This window comes from Meles meles, chromosome 19 (assembly GCF_922984935.1).
Source record: "Meles meles chromosome 19, mMelMel3.1 paternal haplotype, whole genome shotgun sequence".
Classification (NCBI taxonomy): domain Eukaryota; kingdom Metazoa; phylum Chordata; class Mammalia; order Carnivora; family Mustelidae; genus Meles; species Meles meles.
In genome coordinates this window covers 16,310,855-16,329,193 of record NC_060084.1, presented here as the reverse complement: position 1 = coordinate 16,329,193, position 18,339 = coordinate 16,310,855, and the positions used below count along the sequence as shown (strand labels likewise).

Sequence of the window (18,339 nt, the reverse complement as noted above, 5' to 3'; positions counted from 1 at the left end):
GGATCGAGCCCCACATCGGGTTCCCTGCTCAGTGGGTAGCCTGCTTCTCCCTCTCCCTCCGCTTTTCTGCCTGCTTGTACTCTCTCATTCTGTCAAATAAATAAATAAAATCTATGTTAAAAAAAAGGATTAGGATATCTTTGGCACATGGGTGGCTCTGATGGTTAAGCATCTGCCTTTGGCTCAGGTCATGATCCTAGGGTTCTGCAAACGAGTCCCACATTGGGCTCCTTGCTCAGTAGGGAGACTGCTTCTCCCTCTGCCTCTCTCTCTCTCTGTGTCTGTCATGAATAAATAAATAAAATCTTTTTTTAAAAATTAAGACATCAACTGAATCTTCATCTTTTCAGAATTTAGACTAAAAGAAAAAAGAAGCTTAAATTTCAGCACCTGGGAAACTTTGTTAGAGTATTTCTCTTTGAAGACAAATCAAAAAAGAGTTGGGTGGGGAATATTTAATAAGTGTTTCTGTTTCTTATAAAACATTAAACAGGGAGGAATTTTGGCATGGTACATTCTTGTTAAATACAGTTTGTGAAAATGTTAGTTGAACAGTATTCAGTTGGACTGCCTTTAATTTTAAATTTTAATAAAATGTGGTAGAATCTTGGGGTCAGGAAACCTGTCCGTGCCATCTGTAAGGTTGGTTAATAGTCAACAATCAACAACATCATTCTTTATCCCTCTGCTACTCTTCACACCAACCCATCCTTAGTCCCTCATACTCAGGACAAATAATAGGTGAATAAGAAATTTCAGTTATGCTTTCTGTAAATACTTGTCTAATGAGAAATGTTGATAGTTTGGTCAGTATTTTTAACCCAATTGCTCTGACTTTATGCTTTAAGTACTCTCTGGTCAGAAGTATTATTAGATTGTCTAATTGTGATAGGGAGTGAATTGCCTGACTCTAAAGTTTATTTATTCTTTCATTCAACAAATATGCACCCCTTTATGTGCCAGACACTGTTCTAGGTACTGTTAGTGGTTTGAGTAGATTGTTTATTTATCTGCTTATTTACCTCATTTTGATATCTTTTCACAGAGATAGAGCCATACTGGGTTAGAAAAGATGTATGAATTTTTTAAAGCCTTTTGGTATACATTGTACAGGTTATTTTGTGATTTTATGCATTCTGTATTAGCCCCTTCAGTGTTTAACTATATAAACATGAACAAAAATCTGCTTTGGAAACATTTTTTCCCAAATGCTGTTTTGAATATTTATTTATTCTTCACCATACAAATTATAATTTATGAAGGCTTGTTAGAGACCTGAAAGGACCCATAGATTCTGGTCTAAACTGAGTTTTCAAACCATAATTTTTTTTAAAGATTTTATTTATTTATTTGACAGAGAGATCACACGTAGGCAGAGAGGCAGGCAGAGAGAGAGGGGAGGGGAGCAGGGTCCCCACTGAGCAGAGAGCCCGATGCGGGGGTTGATCTCAGGACCCTGAGATCATGACCTAAGCTGAAGGCTTAACCCACTGAGCCACCCAGGCACCCCCAAACTATAATGTTTTGACCCATGATTTCATGATGGTGTGTGTATCTATCTAATCTATACAGATGAGCTCCATTTCCGTTTTATTTATATAGGAGCACTTCAGACACTTTCCTATTTACTATTTAAAAGAGTAAAAAGTTTAGTATGTGTATTCATTTGATGATGATAGTAATGATGCCAGTAAAACAATTTAGTGAATTTTCCATTAGTGATGGTGGTAAATTTTGAATAACCTGCATGCTTTGGCAGTCCATAAATTTATAAATACCTGAAGGACTGTGTATTCATTTGCATCTAGTTGTACAAATTAATTATAAATGGTAATTTATCATTAAACATATAAATTTTCCTCAAAGTGTGATTATTTCAAAATTAAAACTTACGATTTCCTACAGAAACTTAGCCAATTCTCCTTTTTATGAAGGACTTGTACTTTTGTTTTTCTTGAGGATTTAAATTATTTCCTTATTGTTATCCAATTATAGGACTTGGTCTTAAGTGTTTGATTGGACAATTAGATTATTTAAAAGGCTAATTTATGTTCCATGTTATCTCACTCCAGCTGGAAGGCCATAATGAGCCCGTAGTGTTGCAAGTGTTTGTGGGTAATGACTCTGGTCGAGTGAAACCACATGGATTTTATCAGGCCTGCAGGGTTACTGGGCGAAATACAACTCCCTGTAAAGAAGTGGACATTGAAGGCACTACTGTTATAGAAGTTGGTCTTGATCCAAGCAACAACATGACACTGGCGTAAGTACTTACTATAAAAAAATTTTTTAGTATACATTACACTTTTGCAGTGGGCTCAAAACAAATTTAGTTTTTAGTGTAAAAAAAATAAGACTGAGTATTTTATTAAAATGTTTTAAACATTACAAATACAGAAATAGATTATTGCAGAATGGTAATGGGTTAAAATGGACTTTTTTGCCCTTTGCCATGGAATTCCCATGATGAAAGGCAAGGAAATAAAAGCCAGGTGGAATGCTGACTTTTAAAAAAATAATATGGACTTATTTTTTGGAATTAATAAAAGTAACATTAAAAAATAAAAATTACAATTTGATTTGCTCCCCTAAATTCTGCGCCCCCCCCCCCTTAATTCTGCTTTCTTAGTGTTTGCATTAGAAACTTTGATAGACCATTCGTGGTACCTTGACCCATCTTGATGTGAAAAAGCATATTGTTGTTCTAAATTCACCTTCTGTGTTTATTTTCCTGTATTAAAAAAGAGTATGTTTTTTTCATCTTATGGATTTTCATTGCCTAAAAAAAATTAGAAGTGTTAGTGATTTAAATTAAAAAAATTTTTCCCTTAAGCCTTTTGCTAAGGTCCTTTAATCTTAAAGTTGAACTGTAACAGCAGCAGATATATTGAAAAGGGATAGACTTATATTGTAATTATTTGTATTAGATAGCTAATGACATTTCTCTATTTAATTCTGAGTTTCCTTTTGAAAGCCATTTTGAATAGGTTAGTAAGATGTTAATTGGAAAGGGAAATTTTGAAAAATATTTAGTAAAGACTTATTTTTTAACTTTTGAAAATTATAAAAATAAACATGTAGTGGAAGAAAGGAAGTTACTGGTTATAAAAATCGTGCTTATTCACTATAAGTTGAAAATACAGAACAATAAAAATAATAAAGAAAAATGAATAATAAAAAACTAAAAACATACCTCTCAAAAGCCAACTTCCCAGAAATAACCACTTTTTTTTTTTTTTTTTTTTAATTTGAGCGACAGAGTGAGCAAACAAGAGAGAGAACACAAGTTGGAGGAGGGGCAGAGGGAGAGGGAGAAGCAGGCTTCCCTCTGAGCAGAGAGAGCCGAATATAAGGCTTGATCCCAGGGTCCTGGGATCATGACCTGAGCCAAAGGGAGCCGCTTAACCGACTGAGCCACCCAAGTGCCCAGTAACCAATATTTTGATATGTATCCATTGTTTTGTAACCTTGCTTTCACTTACCATCAGCATATTCCATAAAGTAAATATTATCGTACAGCATATTTTTTTTTGATATTTTTATTTATTTATTTGACAGAGAGAGGTCACAAGTAGGCAGAGAGGCAGGCAGTGAGAGAGGGAGAAACAGGCTCCCCACTGAGCAGTGAGCCCGATGCGGGGCTCGATCCCAGGACCCTGAGATCATGACCTGAGCCGAAGGCAGAGGCCTAAACCACTGAGCCACCCAGGCTATATAGTGTTCCGTTCTTTTGGAGACAGTTGCTAGTTTTGTGTGTGTGTGTGTGTTTTGTTTTTTATTTTTTAGTAAAATTCATCCCCTTTAATATATGAATTTGCAAAAATAGAGGATGCACTTATTTTTTTTTTGAATGGCAGCTAGGGTGCCTGACTGGCTCTTAATGTCAGCATTGCAAGTTTGAGCCCCACACTGGGTATAGAGCATGCTTTAAAAAAAATAAATTGGGGCACCTGGTTGGCTCAGTGGGTTAAAGCCTCTGCCTTCGGCTCAGGTCATGATCTCAGGGTCCTGGGATCGAGCCCCGTGTCAGGCTCTCTGCTCAGCGGGGAGTCTGCTTCCTCCTCTCACTCTGCCTGCCTCTCTGCCTACTTGTGCTGTCTGTCAAATAAATAAATAAAATCTTTAAAAATTAATTAATTAATTAATTAAGGGGCACCTGGGTGGCCCAGCCAGTTAAGTGTCTGCCTTCAGCTCAGGGCATGATTCCAGGGTCCTGGGATTGAGCCCCTGCTCAATGGGGAGTCTGACTGTCCCTCTCTTTCTACCTCTCCCCTACTTATTCTCTCTCTCTCCAATAAATAAATACAATCTTAAAAAAAAAAATAGAAAAAATAAATTAAAATTTTAAAATGGCAAAAGTATCTCTTATAAACCCTTATGTTCAGATTTTGAAATAGTGATTTTGCTTTACTATTTTTCCACTATTATTATGAATGAAAATTTGGCAAGAATTATGAATATTCAGAATTCACCCTTCTGTACTTTTTAAATTTGGAAACTTATGATTGTATTACATGTTCAAAAAATTAATAATTAGCAAAAATTTTTAAAAAGAAACTTATTTGAGGCACATGGGTGGCTTAGTCAGTAAAGCGTCCGACTCATGATTTCAGCTCAGGTCCTGATCTCAGGGTTGTACAGCTGAACCCCCGTCAGGCTCCACATTATGCGTGAAACCTGCTTAAGAAGATTCTTTCTCTCTCTCTCTCTCTCTCTCTCTTCCCCCTAAAAAAAGAGGCTTATTTGGTTAAGAATATTGTACTATTTATAAAACAGAAAATATCAGTTAATGTCTTTTTCTTTGTGTGTTAGGGTGGACTGCGTAGGGATATTGAAATTGAGGAATGCTGATGTTGAAGCCAGAATAGGAATTGCTGGTTCCAAGAAAAAAAGCACTCGTGCCAGATTGGTTTTTAGAGTTAATATTACGAGGAAAGATGGCTCCACTTTGACACTGCAAACACCCTCTTCTCCGATTTTATGTAGTAAGTAAGAAAATATATATTGAATTTTTTTTCATTTTCTGTTAATTTGCAGACATCTCTAAATTTCAGACGTATCATATGTTCTAGCTTGTGATCTTGCAAAACTTGAACCATTTTAAAAAGCTGTAGTCAAATTTTCTAGACTAAAAGGTGGATAATATCAAATAAAATTCTAAAGGTGTATAGTATTTTGTAGTTCCCTATTATCCCATACTAATTTTAAAAGTAATTTGAGGGGACGCCTGACTGGCTCATTCGCTAAAGAATGCGACTCTTGATCTCGGGGTCATGAATTCAAGCCCCCCACACTGGGTATGGAGCCTGCTTAGATTTTTTTTTTTTTTTCTGAAGTACTTTAGGGGCACCTGGGTGGCACAGTTGGTTAAGCTTCCAACTTGATAACAGCTCAGGTCTTGATCCTCAGGGTCATGAGTTCAAGTCCCGTTGTTGGGCTCCATGCTTAAGGAAAAAAAAAAAAAAAAACTCTGAATGATTTACTTGAAGTAAATTATAAATCCAAAGGATTTTTTTGGTGTATCTTTATTATGTGGTAAATTGCGTGATCCCAAGTCTATTTTCTATTAGAACATAAGAAACACTAAGGTAAGCAGAACTTTGTGAGTATACAGTAGTTGGAGTTCTGATTACAAATTATGGAATTAAATTACAGTGTTGGGAAGTGGGAAATAAAATTCTTACTTTGCTCAACTTGGCTTACCTTGTATGGATTCCATTCTATAGTTGATGAAACTGAGACTTACAGAGATTAAATAACTCCTTCAAGGTCACACAACTAGCAAATAGTAAGACTTGGATTCAAAGCCTCTGCTTTTAACCACTATGCTCTTTTGTCATTATGATCACTTAGAATGGCAATGCTGAAAACCAAGTTTAAACAATTCATTTCATCCTAACCATAGCCTCTGGGTGATTAAGACTATGGTTAAAGAAAGAGATTATGTTAGTGAACCATTTCCCCTCTCTAGGAGATTTATTGGTATAGTTTAGATTTTTTATGAATTAAAATAGATCTCAGTTCATATTGGGGGTTTTTCCTTGAATACCTATATTGTCCCTTCCATTTCTTTTTGTGGAAGTCATTTATTATGGAGGTGCAGAATATTTATTTTTATTCCTCTAGTTGACTATTTGTCACTTTTCATCTGCTTAGAGAAACTGGATTCGATAAACATGAACAGTACTTTCTCTGAAAGAAAGGAGTACCAAAAAGGATGTGGTCTTGCCATTCGTGACAACACAGTTGAATCTACAGTGTTTTATACTGAGTGAAACAAGTCAGACAGAGAAAGACAAATTTTGTATGATTTCACTTATATGTAGCATCTAAAAACAAAACAAATGTGAATAAACAAAGTAGAATAAGACCTATAAATACAGAGAACAAACTGATGGTAGCCAGGCTGCTGGGGGATGAGCAAAATGGGTGAAGGGGAGTGGAAGGTACAAGCTTTCAATTATGGAATGAAAGAGAATAAAGGTGGTGCTACATAGGGAATATAGTGAGTGGTATTGTAATAGCACGGCAACAGATGGTAACTATACTCCTGGTGAGCATAGCATAAGGTAGCATTGTTGAATCACTGTATTGTATACCTGTAACTGCTGTAACATTGTATGTTAATTATACTAAAAAAAATTACTTTTGAAAGAAGGAAAAAAAATTTTAAAAGGAGGGGGTACCTTGGCAGTAATAGCTCCCATACTTCTTTTAGTTTTCAAATATGTTTACATGATAGTTTTCACATTTATTTCTTATTAAAGTTATTTTTATAGACTTTCATACAAACAGGGTTTTTTTTCTTTAAACTAGCTTAAAATATTTCTAATAGTAATTTCTATGAATATCAATTACATCTAATCATTTAGGTTAGAATCTAAGCCTCCTTTTTTAAAAAAATACTTAAGTAATTTCTACCCCCAACTTGGAGCTTAAAGTTACGACCCCAAGATCAGGAGTCACATGCTCCTCTGATTGAGCCAGCTGGGTACCCGTAAGCCTCCTAAACTGTACAGTGATATGATTTTTTTGAAAAGCTATCATTGTATGTAATGAATGTCATCATTCTTTGTTTTTTACTTGGTCAATTTTACTTGATCTTCATGGATTTTCATTAAATACAGTACCTAGCAGTCTGTAGATTGATCAATCTTTTTATTTTTTAATTGGCAACAAAATGATATATTTTAAATTTTTTATTACTTTTGTTTAAATGTTAAACTAGAGGTACAGAAAAAGGTATTAATGTCAGTATTACTTTTCACAGTATTATTTTATCTCTCTCTTACACTCTGTGGCTTATATATATATTTTAAAGATTTTATTTTATTTATTTGACAGACAAGAGATCACAAGTAGGCAGAGAGGCAGGCAGAGAGAGAGGAGGAAGCAGGCTCCCCTGCTGACCAGAGAGCCTGATGTGGGGCTCCATCCCAGAACCCTGAGATCATGACTTGAGCCGAAGGTAGAGGCTTAACCCTATGAGCCACCGAGGCACCCCTATTCTGTGGTTTATAAAGCACTTTCATGTATGCTGAGGTCTTAGGAAGTTAATAAATGTTTACCATATAATTGGAGTTAGACACATGGGAGTTGAGAAATTGAGATGATAATGCCAACTTAACTACTGATAAAACTGTTAGAGGACTTTTTCATCCCAGAGTAAGGTACATCTATCCATCCAGTCAGAGCAGTTGTAGGCTTCTTTGCCTTTTATAGTTGTAGGCCTCTTAGCAACTGGCACAAACCATCTAAAATGTCTGCTTTGGGTCACCCGGGTGGCTCATTCGGTTGAGCAGCTGCTCAGGCTATGATCGCAGGGTCCTGGGATGGAGGCCCAAGTCAAGGCTCTCAGCAAGAGTCTGCCTCTCCTTATCCCTGCCACTCCCTTTGCTTGTACTCTCTCTCTTTCTGTCAAATAAGTAAATAAATTATTTTTTAAAAGTTTAAATAAAATGTATGCTTTGTGCATGTAGACAGTTGCAGAAGAGGGAGGAAAGAAGACTGGGCTAATCATGCCTAAGCCCTGGTTCCAAATCCACTGTAGTTAAGTCATTTTTCCTCTCTAGTGAGTATTAATCTAATGGAGTTTCCTATTAATATAATGAGTGCTACATTATCCCATTTGATCTTGAAAACAACTCTGTTATTAATAAAATAGAAATGATTATTTTCATTTTTTATGTAATAGAATAGGGACAAAACTATTGAGAGTAGGAAATGGTAGATAAGAAATAATCTGATTTTTTTTGTTGTTCATTGTTTTGAGCTGATATCTCCCATAAAATATAGGAAAGAATTAATTTTTGTCAACTTTAACATAATAGTGGATATACATTTTAAGTTGTATAGCTTATAATTAAGGTTCAGTATATAGACATTTAATTATCTTAAATTTGCATACAGTTAGGTTCATGCTTTCCTATAATAGTTTTCTTTTATAATAGTTTACTGAGATATAATTTGCATACCATGCAGTTGAGCCTTTTAACATGTACAGTTTTATCATATTCACAAAGTTGTATGACTGTGACCATTATCTAATTTTAGAACATTTTTATTGCCACCAAAAAAAGAAATCCTGTACCTCTTAGCAGTCACTGTTCATTCCCTTGTTATCCCAAACCCTGGAAACCACTGTTCTACTTTCTACTGGATTCTGCTGGATCTGCCTACTCTGGACATTTCATATAAACAGGATCATACAACAGAGGCCCTGGGTGGCTCAGTTGGTTGAGCGGCTGCCTTCGGCTCAGGTCATGATCTCAGGGTCCTGGGCTCCCTGCTTAGCAGGAAGTTTGCTCCTCCCTCTCCCTCTGCTCCTCCTTCCCTCTCTCGCTCTTCTCCTCCCCATCTGCTATTCCCTTTGTCTCTCCCTCTCTAACTGTGTGTGTGTGTGTGTGTGTATTATGAAGAAGTGGCAAGATTTGAAGCTAGTAGAGCTAGGCAAGATTTGTTTTATAGGAACTTGTGTGTTGAGCTAAAGAATATGAATTTTAACCTGTCCACTTTAGGAAGCCTGAGGCTTGCACTTAGAATTTAGAGGGGGGAATATGAGGGAAGAGAAAAAGTAAACATAAAAATAATACACAGTGAAAAGGCCCAAAAATCCTTTTATTTAGAAAATTTTACATAAGAATGTTCCAATATGGGTTCCTGCTTTATGTTTATTTCCATGAATATAAACTTTTTGATAGGTTTAAGCAACTGGAATAGAAAGAGAGGTGAAAAGGAAATAAGTTAGTAAGAAGGGTTACAATTGGAATGGGAGGTGGAGAGAAACAGGAAGATGAGAGGGAGGTAGAAGAGGAATAGGGGCCAAAAGGTGATAGAGGTGGAAGGGAGGAGAGGAAGCAGACATTTGATCTTCCAGCTAGAGACACTCAGTGGAAAGAAGGCCTATTGCCAGAATTCATGTTGTGCTTTGTGACAGTCAAAAGGAAGGTCTGCTTTTACTTACTGGTTTAACAATGACCATTAGATCCATTACCTGTTTTTTTGTTTGTTTGTTTTTAAGGGGATGGAAGAATTATCCCCTTTTTTTTTCTTGACCTATTTCTATTTCTCCAGGCAATACAGGTATATGTGTTTTTTGTTTGTTTGTTTTTGTATATTGTGTACATTATGTGGTGATACTATATCAAATTAAGAGTATCAATTTTCATACTTTTTTAGTATCTTCCCTCCTATGCTAATTTTTAAGGTATAACCAAATTAATTATGTCTTTCTTCACAATAATATATATTGGATTAAATCTGACTGAATTTCATAAGTTTCTACTTCCCTTATTTCTCTGTATTCCATAACTTTAGGAAAAGGATATCATTGAGTAAACTTTCCTTCTCTTCACAGATATTATTAAAAAGATTTACTAATTTTTTTGGCATGTTGAAATATTTGCTGTTATTTTTCAGTATTCATATATTCATTAATCTTTTTCAGCTTTATTTTTGAGGCTACTATTTGAAAAGCATCTAGAAGCACATTGTTTTTATAGTACCAGAGAATTGGCTGCTTTTTTTTTTTTAATTGGCTGCTTTTTTTGTGTTACAATTTTTTAAGCAGTATGATCACTTTCAAGAGCTGACTTACTAATTACTTAAAGATAAAATAGTTAATTCTTAAATAATACTGACTTTGGTTCTGTTTAGTATGGTGTTGGGGCTGTTAGGTAACCATTAAACTTTTTAATAGAAAAGACCTTTTATGGTCAAAGGTTAAAAGTTAAATTATCTTGAACAGTGACAGATGACAGACTAGTTCTTTGTGTAATGTAAATACACATATATAGAAGATCTATACATGATGTACCTTCCGAGGAGCCTCATTTGGCCATCATATGCCCTTAATACATAAAAGGAAAAAAATGCGATAGGAAAAAAAAAAAGCTTTGCTAAGCATCAGTGGAGTGGAATTTCCACATAGTATTTGAAAATGGGGGGAAAGGTTGTATACTTTCCATTCATTTCGTTAATACAATATAGCCATATAATTGTCATCTCTTATTGTTTCTAATCAAAATAATATTTACTGGGGTACCTGGCTGGCTCAGTCAGTGGAACATGGCAACTCTTGATCTCGGGGTTGTGAGTTCAAGCCCCATGTTGAATGTAGAGATTACTTTAAAAAAATCTTTCAAAAAAAATTTACTATGTTTTTCTTGAATGTCCTTTAAAAACAACTGTTGAGTTCCACTGTTACTCTAAAAAGCTCTAAATAAGTTCAGTTAATTCTTCATTTACAAAGGGCATATAATTGCAAGTATTTGACCAGTAACGGTTTCCATTCTCTTCGGTTCTAACCAGTATGTATGGATATATATTCACAATTTCTTTTAAACTCTTAGACATTGCTGAAAGTGTCATTTGCCATTTAAATATTTAATAAGCACAGGATACTTACTTGTTTGTATCAGTGTGTGAGGCTAAATGATGCTGCAGTAAAAACAACAACAAAAAAAAACTCAGTGGCACTTAACAACAGTTCTGTTTTTCTCTCACTTTATGATAATACTGGCTATGGTTTGGAAGCAGGGCCATTCTCTACACTCTAGGATCCAGGCTGAAGAAGCTGCCCTTATCTGCAACACTGACATTTTCGTAGTAGAGGGGAAAAAGGAAAAAGTGGAACATGTAAGGTTATAAAAGCTCTTCCTTGGAACTGGCATATTATTTCAGTTCATTATACAGACGAGTCACATGGCCAATCCTGACCTGAGTGGCACAAGAATTACAGCCTTTCCACAAGGAAGAACCAAGGGAAAGAGGGGCAGTGAATAGTTTGACAATAAAAATTTCCCATATGATATTATTAAAAGGATAAAATTAACCACTTAAATATGTAAGTGTCTACAGAGAAAAAAGTTGAACTTTTCCTAAAGTGTAGTGGACTCTAATTAATTTAGAAGTTGGTGAGTTATACAAGCCAAATTTAGTTTATCTTTGCAGTGCTTGTGTTGTGAGGGTTTACTAAAAAAACAGATAATGTAATCTATGTGAAAGAGCTTAACCTCCTGGGGGAACAGTTTTTTTGGATACTTAAAAGGTATTTATTTGCATATGCCAGCATCTCAGAGTATTTTGGTGGAAAACTAGTCCTTAAGTGTCAATAAGGAAGAATGTTGTGTTTTTTTTTTTTAAGATTTTATTTGAGAGAGAAAGGGATTGAGAGAATGAGTGGAGGGGCAGAAGGAGAAGCAGACTCCCCATAGAACAGGGAGCCCAATGTGGGACTTGATCCCAGGACCTGGGATTACGACCTGACCTGAAGGCAGATGCTTACCCAGGCTCGCGAAAGGAAGAATGTTTTTGGAGTCAAATATATTGGGGAACCTATATACTATATTCGTTATTGGATATTTATAGTGTTTATCAGAATATTAAATACTTAGAGAAATCCTTTTGTTCATTTAGCTTTGCTTTAGCCTAGTATTTTCCTAGATTTACTAAACTTAGGAACCTGTTTCGCTAATCATACCTATTAAATTTTCTTAAGGAAATCCTGGCGTGAGAAAGTTGATAGGCTAATTGTAATTTATTCATTAGATCTGTGCCCTCAGTACTTTACAATTCTTTTGTTTATTTTATTATTTTATTATTTGTTTAGTCTTTATGCACTAGTTTTTCAATTGTTTTATTTTTTATCCTCAGGTTATCCTAGTTCAGGGAGATCCTCTGGTAGAAAAAACTATTCTGAATTGGATTCAGTCTGTTTCTAGGTGTTCTTTTGGTGTGGGGCCTCTGAGTCCTGGGTGTAGATCCTTAAAGAAGCCCTCAGTACCACCTCGGGGCAGATACTGCCTAAGAAGTCTTGTAATGGCAAAAACATAGCTGACATTTTTGAGGTTAGGATTGTGGGACAAGCTTGTTTTAAATAGAATTTTTTAAAAATATTGAGACAAAAAAAAATTTTTAATATTAAGACTAGGTGCACATCTTAAAACTTGTTTTTCACATAACAATAAAACAAAAATGACATATAAAACCTCATTTTAGGCATTAGTCCATCCTCACAAAGTCTTATCAAAGTTATTAAAAATTAATATGGATTTTCCTGTTGTTTTTTTTTCTTTTTCTTTCTTTCTTTTTTTTTTTTTAAGATTTTGTTTATTTATTTGACAGAGATCACAGGTAGGCGGAGAACCGGGCAGAGAGAGAGGCTCTCCACTAAGCAGAGAGCCCGATGCGGGGCTCGATCCCAGGACTCTGGGATCATGACCTGAGCGGAAGGCAGAGGCTTTAACCCACTGAGCCACCCAGGCGCCCCATTCCTGGGTTTTTTTTCTGTTAGGGTGAAAGTTAAGTTGCAGAGTAAAGGAAGTTAAATTCAAGGTTCAACAAAGACAATTTCTAGAACTGATTTTAGAAAAGAAATAAGTGTTGATGGTTCTTTTTATGGAATGCTTATGTGTACCCACAGCTCAGCCAGCAGGAGTGCCAGAAATCTTAAAGAAAAGCTTGCATAGCTGTTCAGTGAAAGGAGAGGAAGAAGTATTTTTAATTGGCAAGAACTTTCTGAAAGGAACTAAAGTTATTTTCCAAGAAAATGTTTCTGGTAAGTAGGCATAACACTGGTATGAAGATTGTTGCACGTTCTACTTTGTTTTAAAGATATAATAATAGCTACAAAATAAAAAACGTTTAAAAATTTTAATAAATTATTGCTTTTATTTCAATCAGATGAAAACTCTTGGAAGTCAGAAGCTGAAATTGACATGGAATTATTTCATCAGGTATAGTTTAAGCCTTTTTGTCATTTAATTATTTACTCTCTGAGAAATTGTTTTGTTCTGAAATTTTCCTGAATCAAACAGATTAAATTTCTTCTTTATGTGGGATTCATATAGTCATTTAACTTTCTTTCTTGAATTTCTGTAGCTGAAAATACTACTAATGCTAGAAATGACAATTCTCTATTTTTAAAAGTTAGAAGCATTAGTAAATAATTGTTAATAAATGAAACATTTATTTCCTAATACTTGTTTTTTCTGAGGATTTGGATTATCGTAGCCTAATATTTAGTTTATCAAAGGGAAACTTATTTATTGAGTACCTGCTATGTCAGGGGTTTTATGTTTGTTAGTTACCTTTTCACAGAGGCACTGTTTGTTAAATTTACACAAGAGTCTATTTTGTAGGACCTCACCATGTATTGTTTTTCAAAATGACAAGGAAAAAGAGCTTGAAAACAAGGATAAAAAATTGTTTGAAGAATTAGAATGTAGAACAAAAAGGACTAAACTTACAGAAATTGAGACTAGCAGAAAAGGACAAATTTTTTAACAAATCAGATTGAACGCATATGCAGAAGAGTAGCATATATAGGTGTGGATCACAGACAGAGAACAGCAGAGCAGGAATAAACTAATGTGTAAAGTACCTAAAGCCTAAAATTTACCATGAAATGTTGATAGGAGTAGAAAAGAGCACATGAAAACAAGTAGAGAGATGGAAGAGACAAAAATTAGAGACTAGCCAATTTATCAAAACAGTTTAATCTTTAGTTTTTAAAATTTTTTATTGCTTTGTATTTTTTTAAAAATAAATTTTAAAATATGTATCCAGTAAAATACATTGCCATACTCAAAGCTAAGGGCACAGTGTGCCCTCATTTCAGATACTAACCAGCCACAAGTTCAGCGGTCTTCTGACCACTCTCATTTTTTAACAGTTGGCTTCAAACTTAGGGTTTCCCACTCCCCACTTAGATTTGCTAGAATAATTCACAGTACACAGGAAACACTATATTTAATTTCAGCTTTATTATAGCAAAAGGACCCTAATCAGAACCAGCCAAAGGGAAAGACACATAGAGCAAGGTCTGGGAAGGTCCCAAAGGTGAAGCTTTTGTTGTCTTCAGGATGCCTTACACACTCAACACATCCGTGTGCGACAATATGCAGAGTATTAACAGTAAGGAAGCTCACCCAAGCCATTGGTGTCCAGAGTTTTTATTAGGGCTCGGTCACATACTGCCCATGCAGCTAATCTTTAGTCTCCAGTTCCACCAGAGGTTGGAACTGATACGACATCGCAAAGTCCCCTTCATAAATCACATTGTTGGACTGTCCAGTGACCAAAGCCCCCGTCGGAAATACTCCTGTCAGGCAGGAGTTTCTAAGGTCTTAGAGATTACCTTTCAGTAGCCAGGGGCAAAAACTAAACCATAGGGTAAAGTTAATTCTTCACAAAATAGTATACTATTAAAGTGGAGCTTCTTACATACCTAGACAGATGCTATGTAGAAAGTTTTCCTCTGTCTTTATGTACTACATGCTGTGAAAGGGAGATAATAGGATGTAACAGTCATTCCTTTGTCACATACACTGTTGGACAATCTCTGTCTTAACTGAAGTTATAGCACTTGCTTTGTCACTAGCAATCTTTGTTACCTCAATAAGACAAGTCACTTTCGTGCTCCAATTTCCTAATCTATGAATTTTTACTAAATTATTTAAGAGGTTCCCTCTAACTCTGATATTTTATGATTTCTTATATAACTTATTTGAACAGACCATTCCCACTTCCCATGAACTAACAGTGGCTTACTTTCGAGGAATTCCAGAGGTTAGGGACAATGTGTTATGACTCTTCCATGCTCCTCATAATATTAAGCACTCAACAGATACTTATGAAAAACTTGTTGGTTCATTTTATTCACTTTGAAGAAAATGAGGACTCGGGTCTGAGGTTCCTTATTCTTTTTGAGGGTACTTCAAACCCTAATTTCAACCAGACTCTTACATGCCTATAGTTTTGGTCTTGACTGAAGCTTAATTTTTCCATGCAATACTTCTGTGTGTGCTATAAACATGTTTTGTTTTTTGATGAGTTGGTTAAATTCATGTAAACTCCTTTACAAGTAATACTCTGTTATAATTTCTCTTCCTTACCTTATCCTATAGCTAGTTCTAGAGACTGAGAAACTTGCCCTATAAATTATACAAAATATTAATAAGATAGCCCCAACAAATTATAGTCTTAACTTGCTGTCTCATGTAGAACCTAATGGTAAGAAATCTTTGTTTCTTCTCCTCCTCATCTTCTGCCTTCTCTTCTTCATCCGCATCTTCCTCCTCCTCTTCATCCTCTAACTCTTCCCCTCTCCTTCTTTCCTTCCTTCCATTTTTCCTTCCTTACTTCTTTACCGTTGAGGCATGGGGTAGTTAATATTCTTAAAACACTTTTTTTCAGGGTAGTTATGCCAGCTACAATAGATTAAAGAAGAATAATCATAAAAATAAGACATGGTGGAATGGAAAGGAATTAATGTCCTTATTTGGTGGCTATATCTAGAGGTCCTGGGGTTTTTGCAAGCAAGTATGTATAACAAACTAAAACATAATATGATCTTCCATTAATTCTGTGGTTGTGCTGTTCATTTTTAAATTTTAATTTTTTTCAGTGAGCTGTCTTTTTTTTTCCTAAGGGACTTTCTGGGACATGTTTTAGAATGGGATCACAGTGAAGATAAAAAGAATTGATCCAACGGATTACACTAAAGAAAAAAAATTAAACATTTAGGGGTGCCTAGCTGGCTCAGTTAGTGGAGCATGTGACTCGATCTAAAGATTGTGGGTTTGAGCCTCTGTGTGGAGATTACTTAGAAAAATAAAATTTTTAAAAATTAAACATTTAGAGGGAAGGGTACTCAGAAAACAAAAGAAAAGAAAATTGTAGTCAGTAAAGAAATACCAGGCCCATACAGAAAAGCTGAAAGGACCTCTATGATATTAAAACATGACCAGAAGATGGTATAGTAGAAAAGACCATTTAAAGAACCTTGAAAATTGCCATTATGAATAATTGTGATAACTATTCATTTATAACCCCAAAATCAACTCCTCAGGCATTAAACTTTGTTATTATTTAAATTTAAAAATTGAGGGGTGCCTGACTAGCTCACTCAGAGGGGCTTATGAATCTTGATCTCAGGGTTGTGAGTTCAAGCTGCATGTTGTGTGTAAAGATTAAGAATGAATAAAACTTTAAAAACAGACTTAAAAACTGAGATTAATGAAGTCTAGGAAAACAGTTCTTTGTTTAATATCTGACTCTTCTATGCAAAGCCATAATATGTCTCAGGCACATGTATACCAAATGTGGTAGGCACAGGGTCATTATATCTATTCCCATTTTAATAATTTCAGATAAATTCTGTAGAAATTGCCTATTAAATATATACAAAAAGATATGTATCTTAAAGATCAATCTCTAAGAGATCTCTTTCACATATATTTTACATATATTTAGATATATATATATCTATCTATATATATATATCTCTATGTGTGTGTGTATATATATGACATATACACACACATTAAGACTATATGTGTGGGGGCACCTGGGTGGCTCAGTGGGTTAAAGCCTCTGCCTTCGGCTCAGGTCATGATCCCAGGGTCCTGGGATTGAGCCCTGCATCGGGCTCTCTGCTGAGCAGAGAGCCTGCTTCCTCCTCTCTCTCTGCCTGCCTCTCTGCCTACTTGTAATCTCTGCCTGTCAAATAAATAAATAAAATCTTTAAAAAAAAAAAAAAAAGACTATATGTGTGTGTGTGTGTGTGTGTGTGTGTGTGTGTATGTATATATACAGTCTTAAAGATAACTTGGTTTTGAAAGAAAGCAAGAGAGTCTCACAGCTTGAAATACAGAGGTGGTTTAAAGACGGGAACTAGGAGCTAGAAATGGTCTTATTAGAAACTAAGAAGTATACAATTCGATTTAAGAATAACTTGTTTTATAAAACATAAAACAGGCATTAGTGTATCAAAAACACAGGTGTGTAGATTGTTATTTCTCAACCTTTAGTCTTCCGAGTTCTTTCTGTTATATTCTTTAGAGGGAGTGAATAAAAAAATAAGGAGAAACTTTGGAGTTTTGGAGAATATGGAATTTTTAGTATAAATATGGAAAGACAGTTCTTGAAAGAAATGCCAAAAGAGATCCTCAGAAATTTAGGGAACATCTAGACTAAACAAAGGCTTGAGAATTTAGAGGTTATGTATTTTCAAATGATTTTATTAGGAATTTTGTTTTGTTTTGTGTCTTTAATTATATACATGTATATATATCCCCAACTGCAAAATGAATGTGGCAGTGATAAATTATCATTTAGGAGAATGAAAAATATCTGACACCATTGCTTACAAGTTCTAAAAAAGATTATCTGCTGAGAAGAAGAAAATTGTTATTTTGAATCCAAGCAGATTTTTCTAAGAAATTAAAATTGGGATTGCTTCTGTTTTTCATAATTTTTTATAAAGATTTTTCTTTATTTATTTGACGGAGAGAGATCACAGGTAGGCAGAGAGGCAGGCAAAGGGATGGGGGGTGGGGAGCAGGCTCCCCGCTGTGCAGAGAGCCTGATGCGGAACTCGATCCCAGGACCCTGAGATCATGATCTGAGCCCAAGGCAGAGGCTTAACCCACTGAGTCACCTGGGTCCCCCAGGATTGCTTCTGTTTTTACCCTAGAGAACATTGAACCTGCTCCAAGGGCCTCCCAACCCTTTGTATGTTTTATCTGTATTGTGCTGCTAGCTTAATGGTAGTTAATTGCTCTTAATTTCTTAAAATAGTATTTAAAAACAACTTATCACTATTCATAATTTAGTTTTTAATTCAAATCACTTATAGGATTTCTAGAATCAGATTGAGAGAGTACAAAGGAGTGGTATCAAAATAGGTTCATTTGTTTTTTTAAAGGTTTCAGATTAGGTTTATTTAAGTATGCTCTCCAAAGCAAGTGGAGTAAAAGTTGTTGTTTTGTTTTGTTTTGTTTTGTTTTTTTAAGGATTTTATTCATTCAACAGAGAGAAAGAGATCACAAGTAGGCA

At 35.1% G+C, this 18,339-nt stretch overlaps 1 protein-coding gene across 3 annotated transcripts in view; it reads left to right on the top strand.

Moving 5' to 3' along the window:
• NFAT5 (nuclear factor of activated T cells 5) overlaps positions 1-18,339 on the top strand; it is a 116,880-nt gene that overhangs the window by 69,081 nt on the left and 29,460 nt on the right. For all 3 annotated transcript variants that reach the window (XM_045989606.1, XM_045989605.1, XM_045989607.1), the window contains 4 exons: positions 2,073-2,263; positions 4,813-4,985; positions 12,923-13,057; positions 13,183-13,235. In XM_045989606.1, the coding sequence (XP_045845562.1) occupies positions 2,073-2,263; positions 4,813-4,985; positions 12,923-13,057; positions 13,183-13,235 (552 nt within the window). The remainder of the gene's footprint in view (positions 1-2,072; positions 2,264-4,812; positions 4,986-12,922; positions 13,058-13,182; positions 13,236-18,339) is intronic.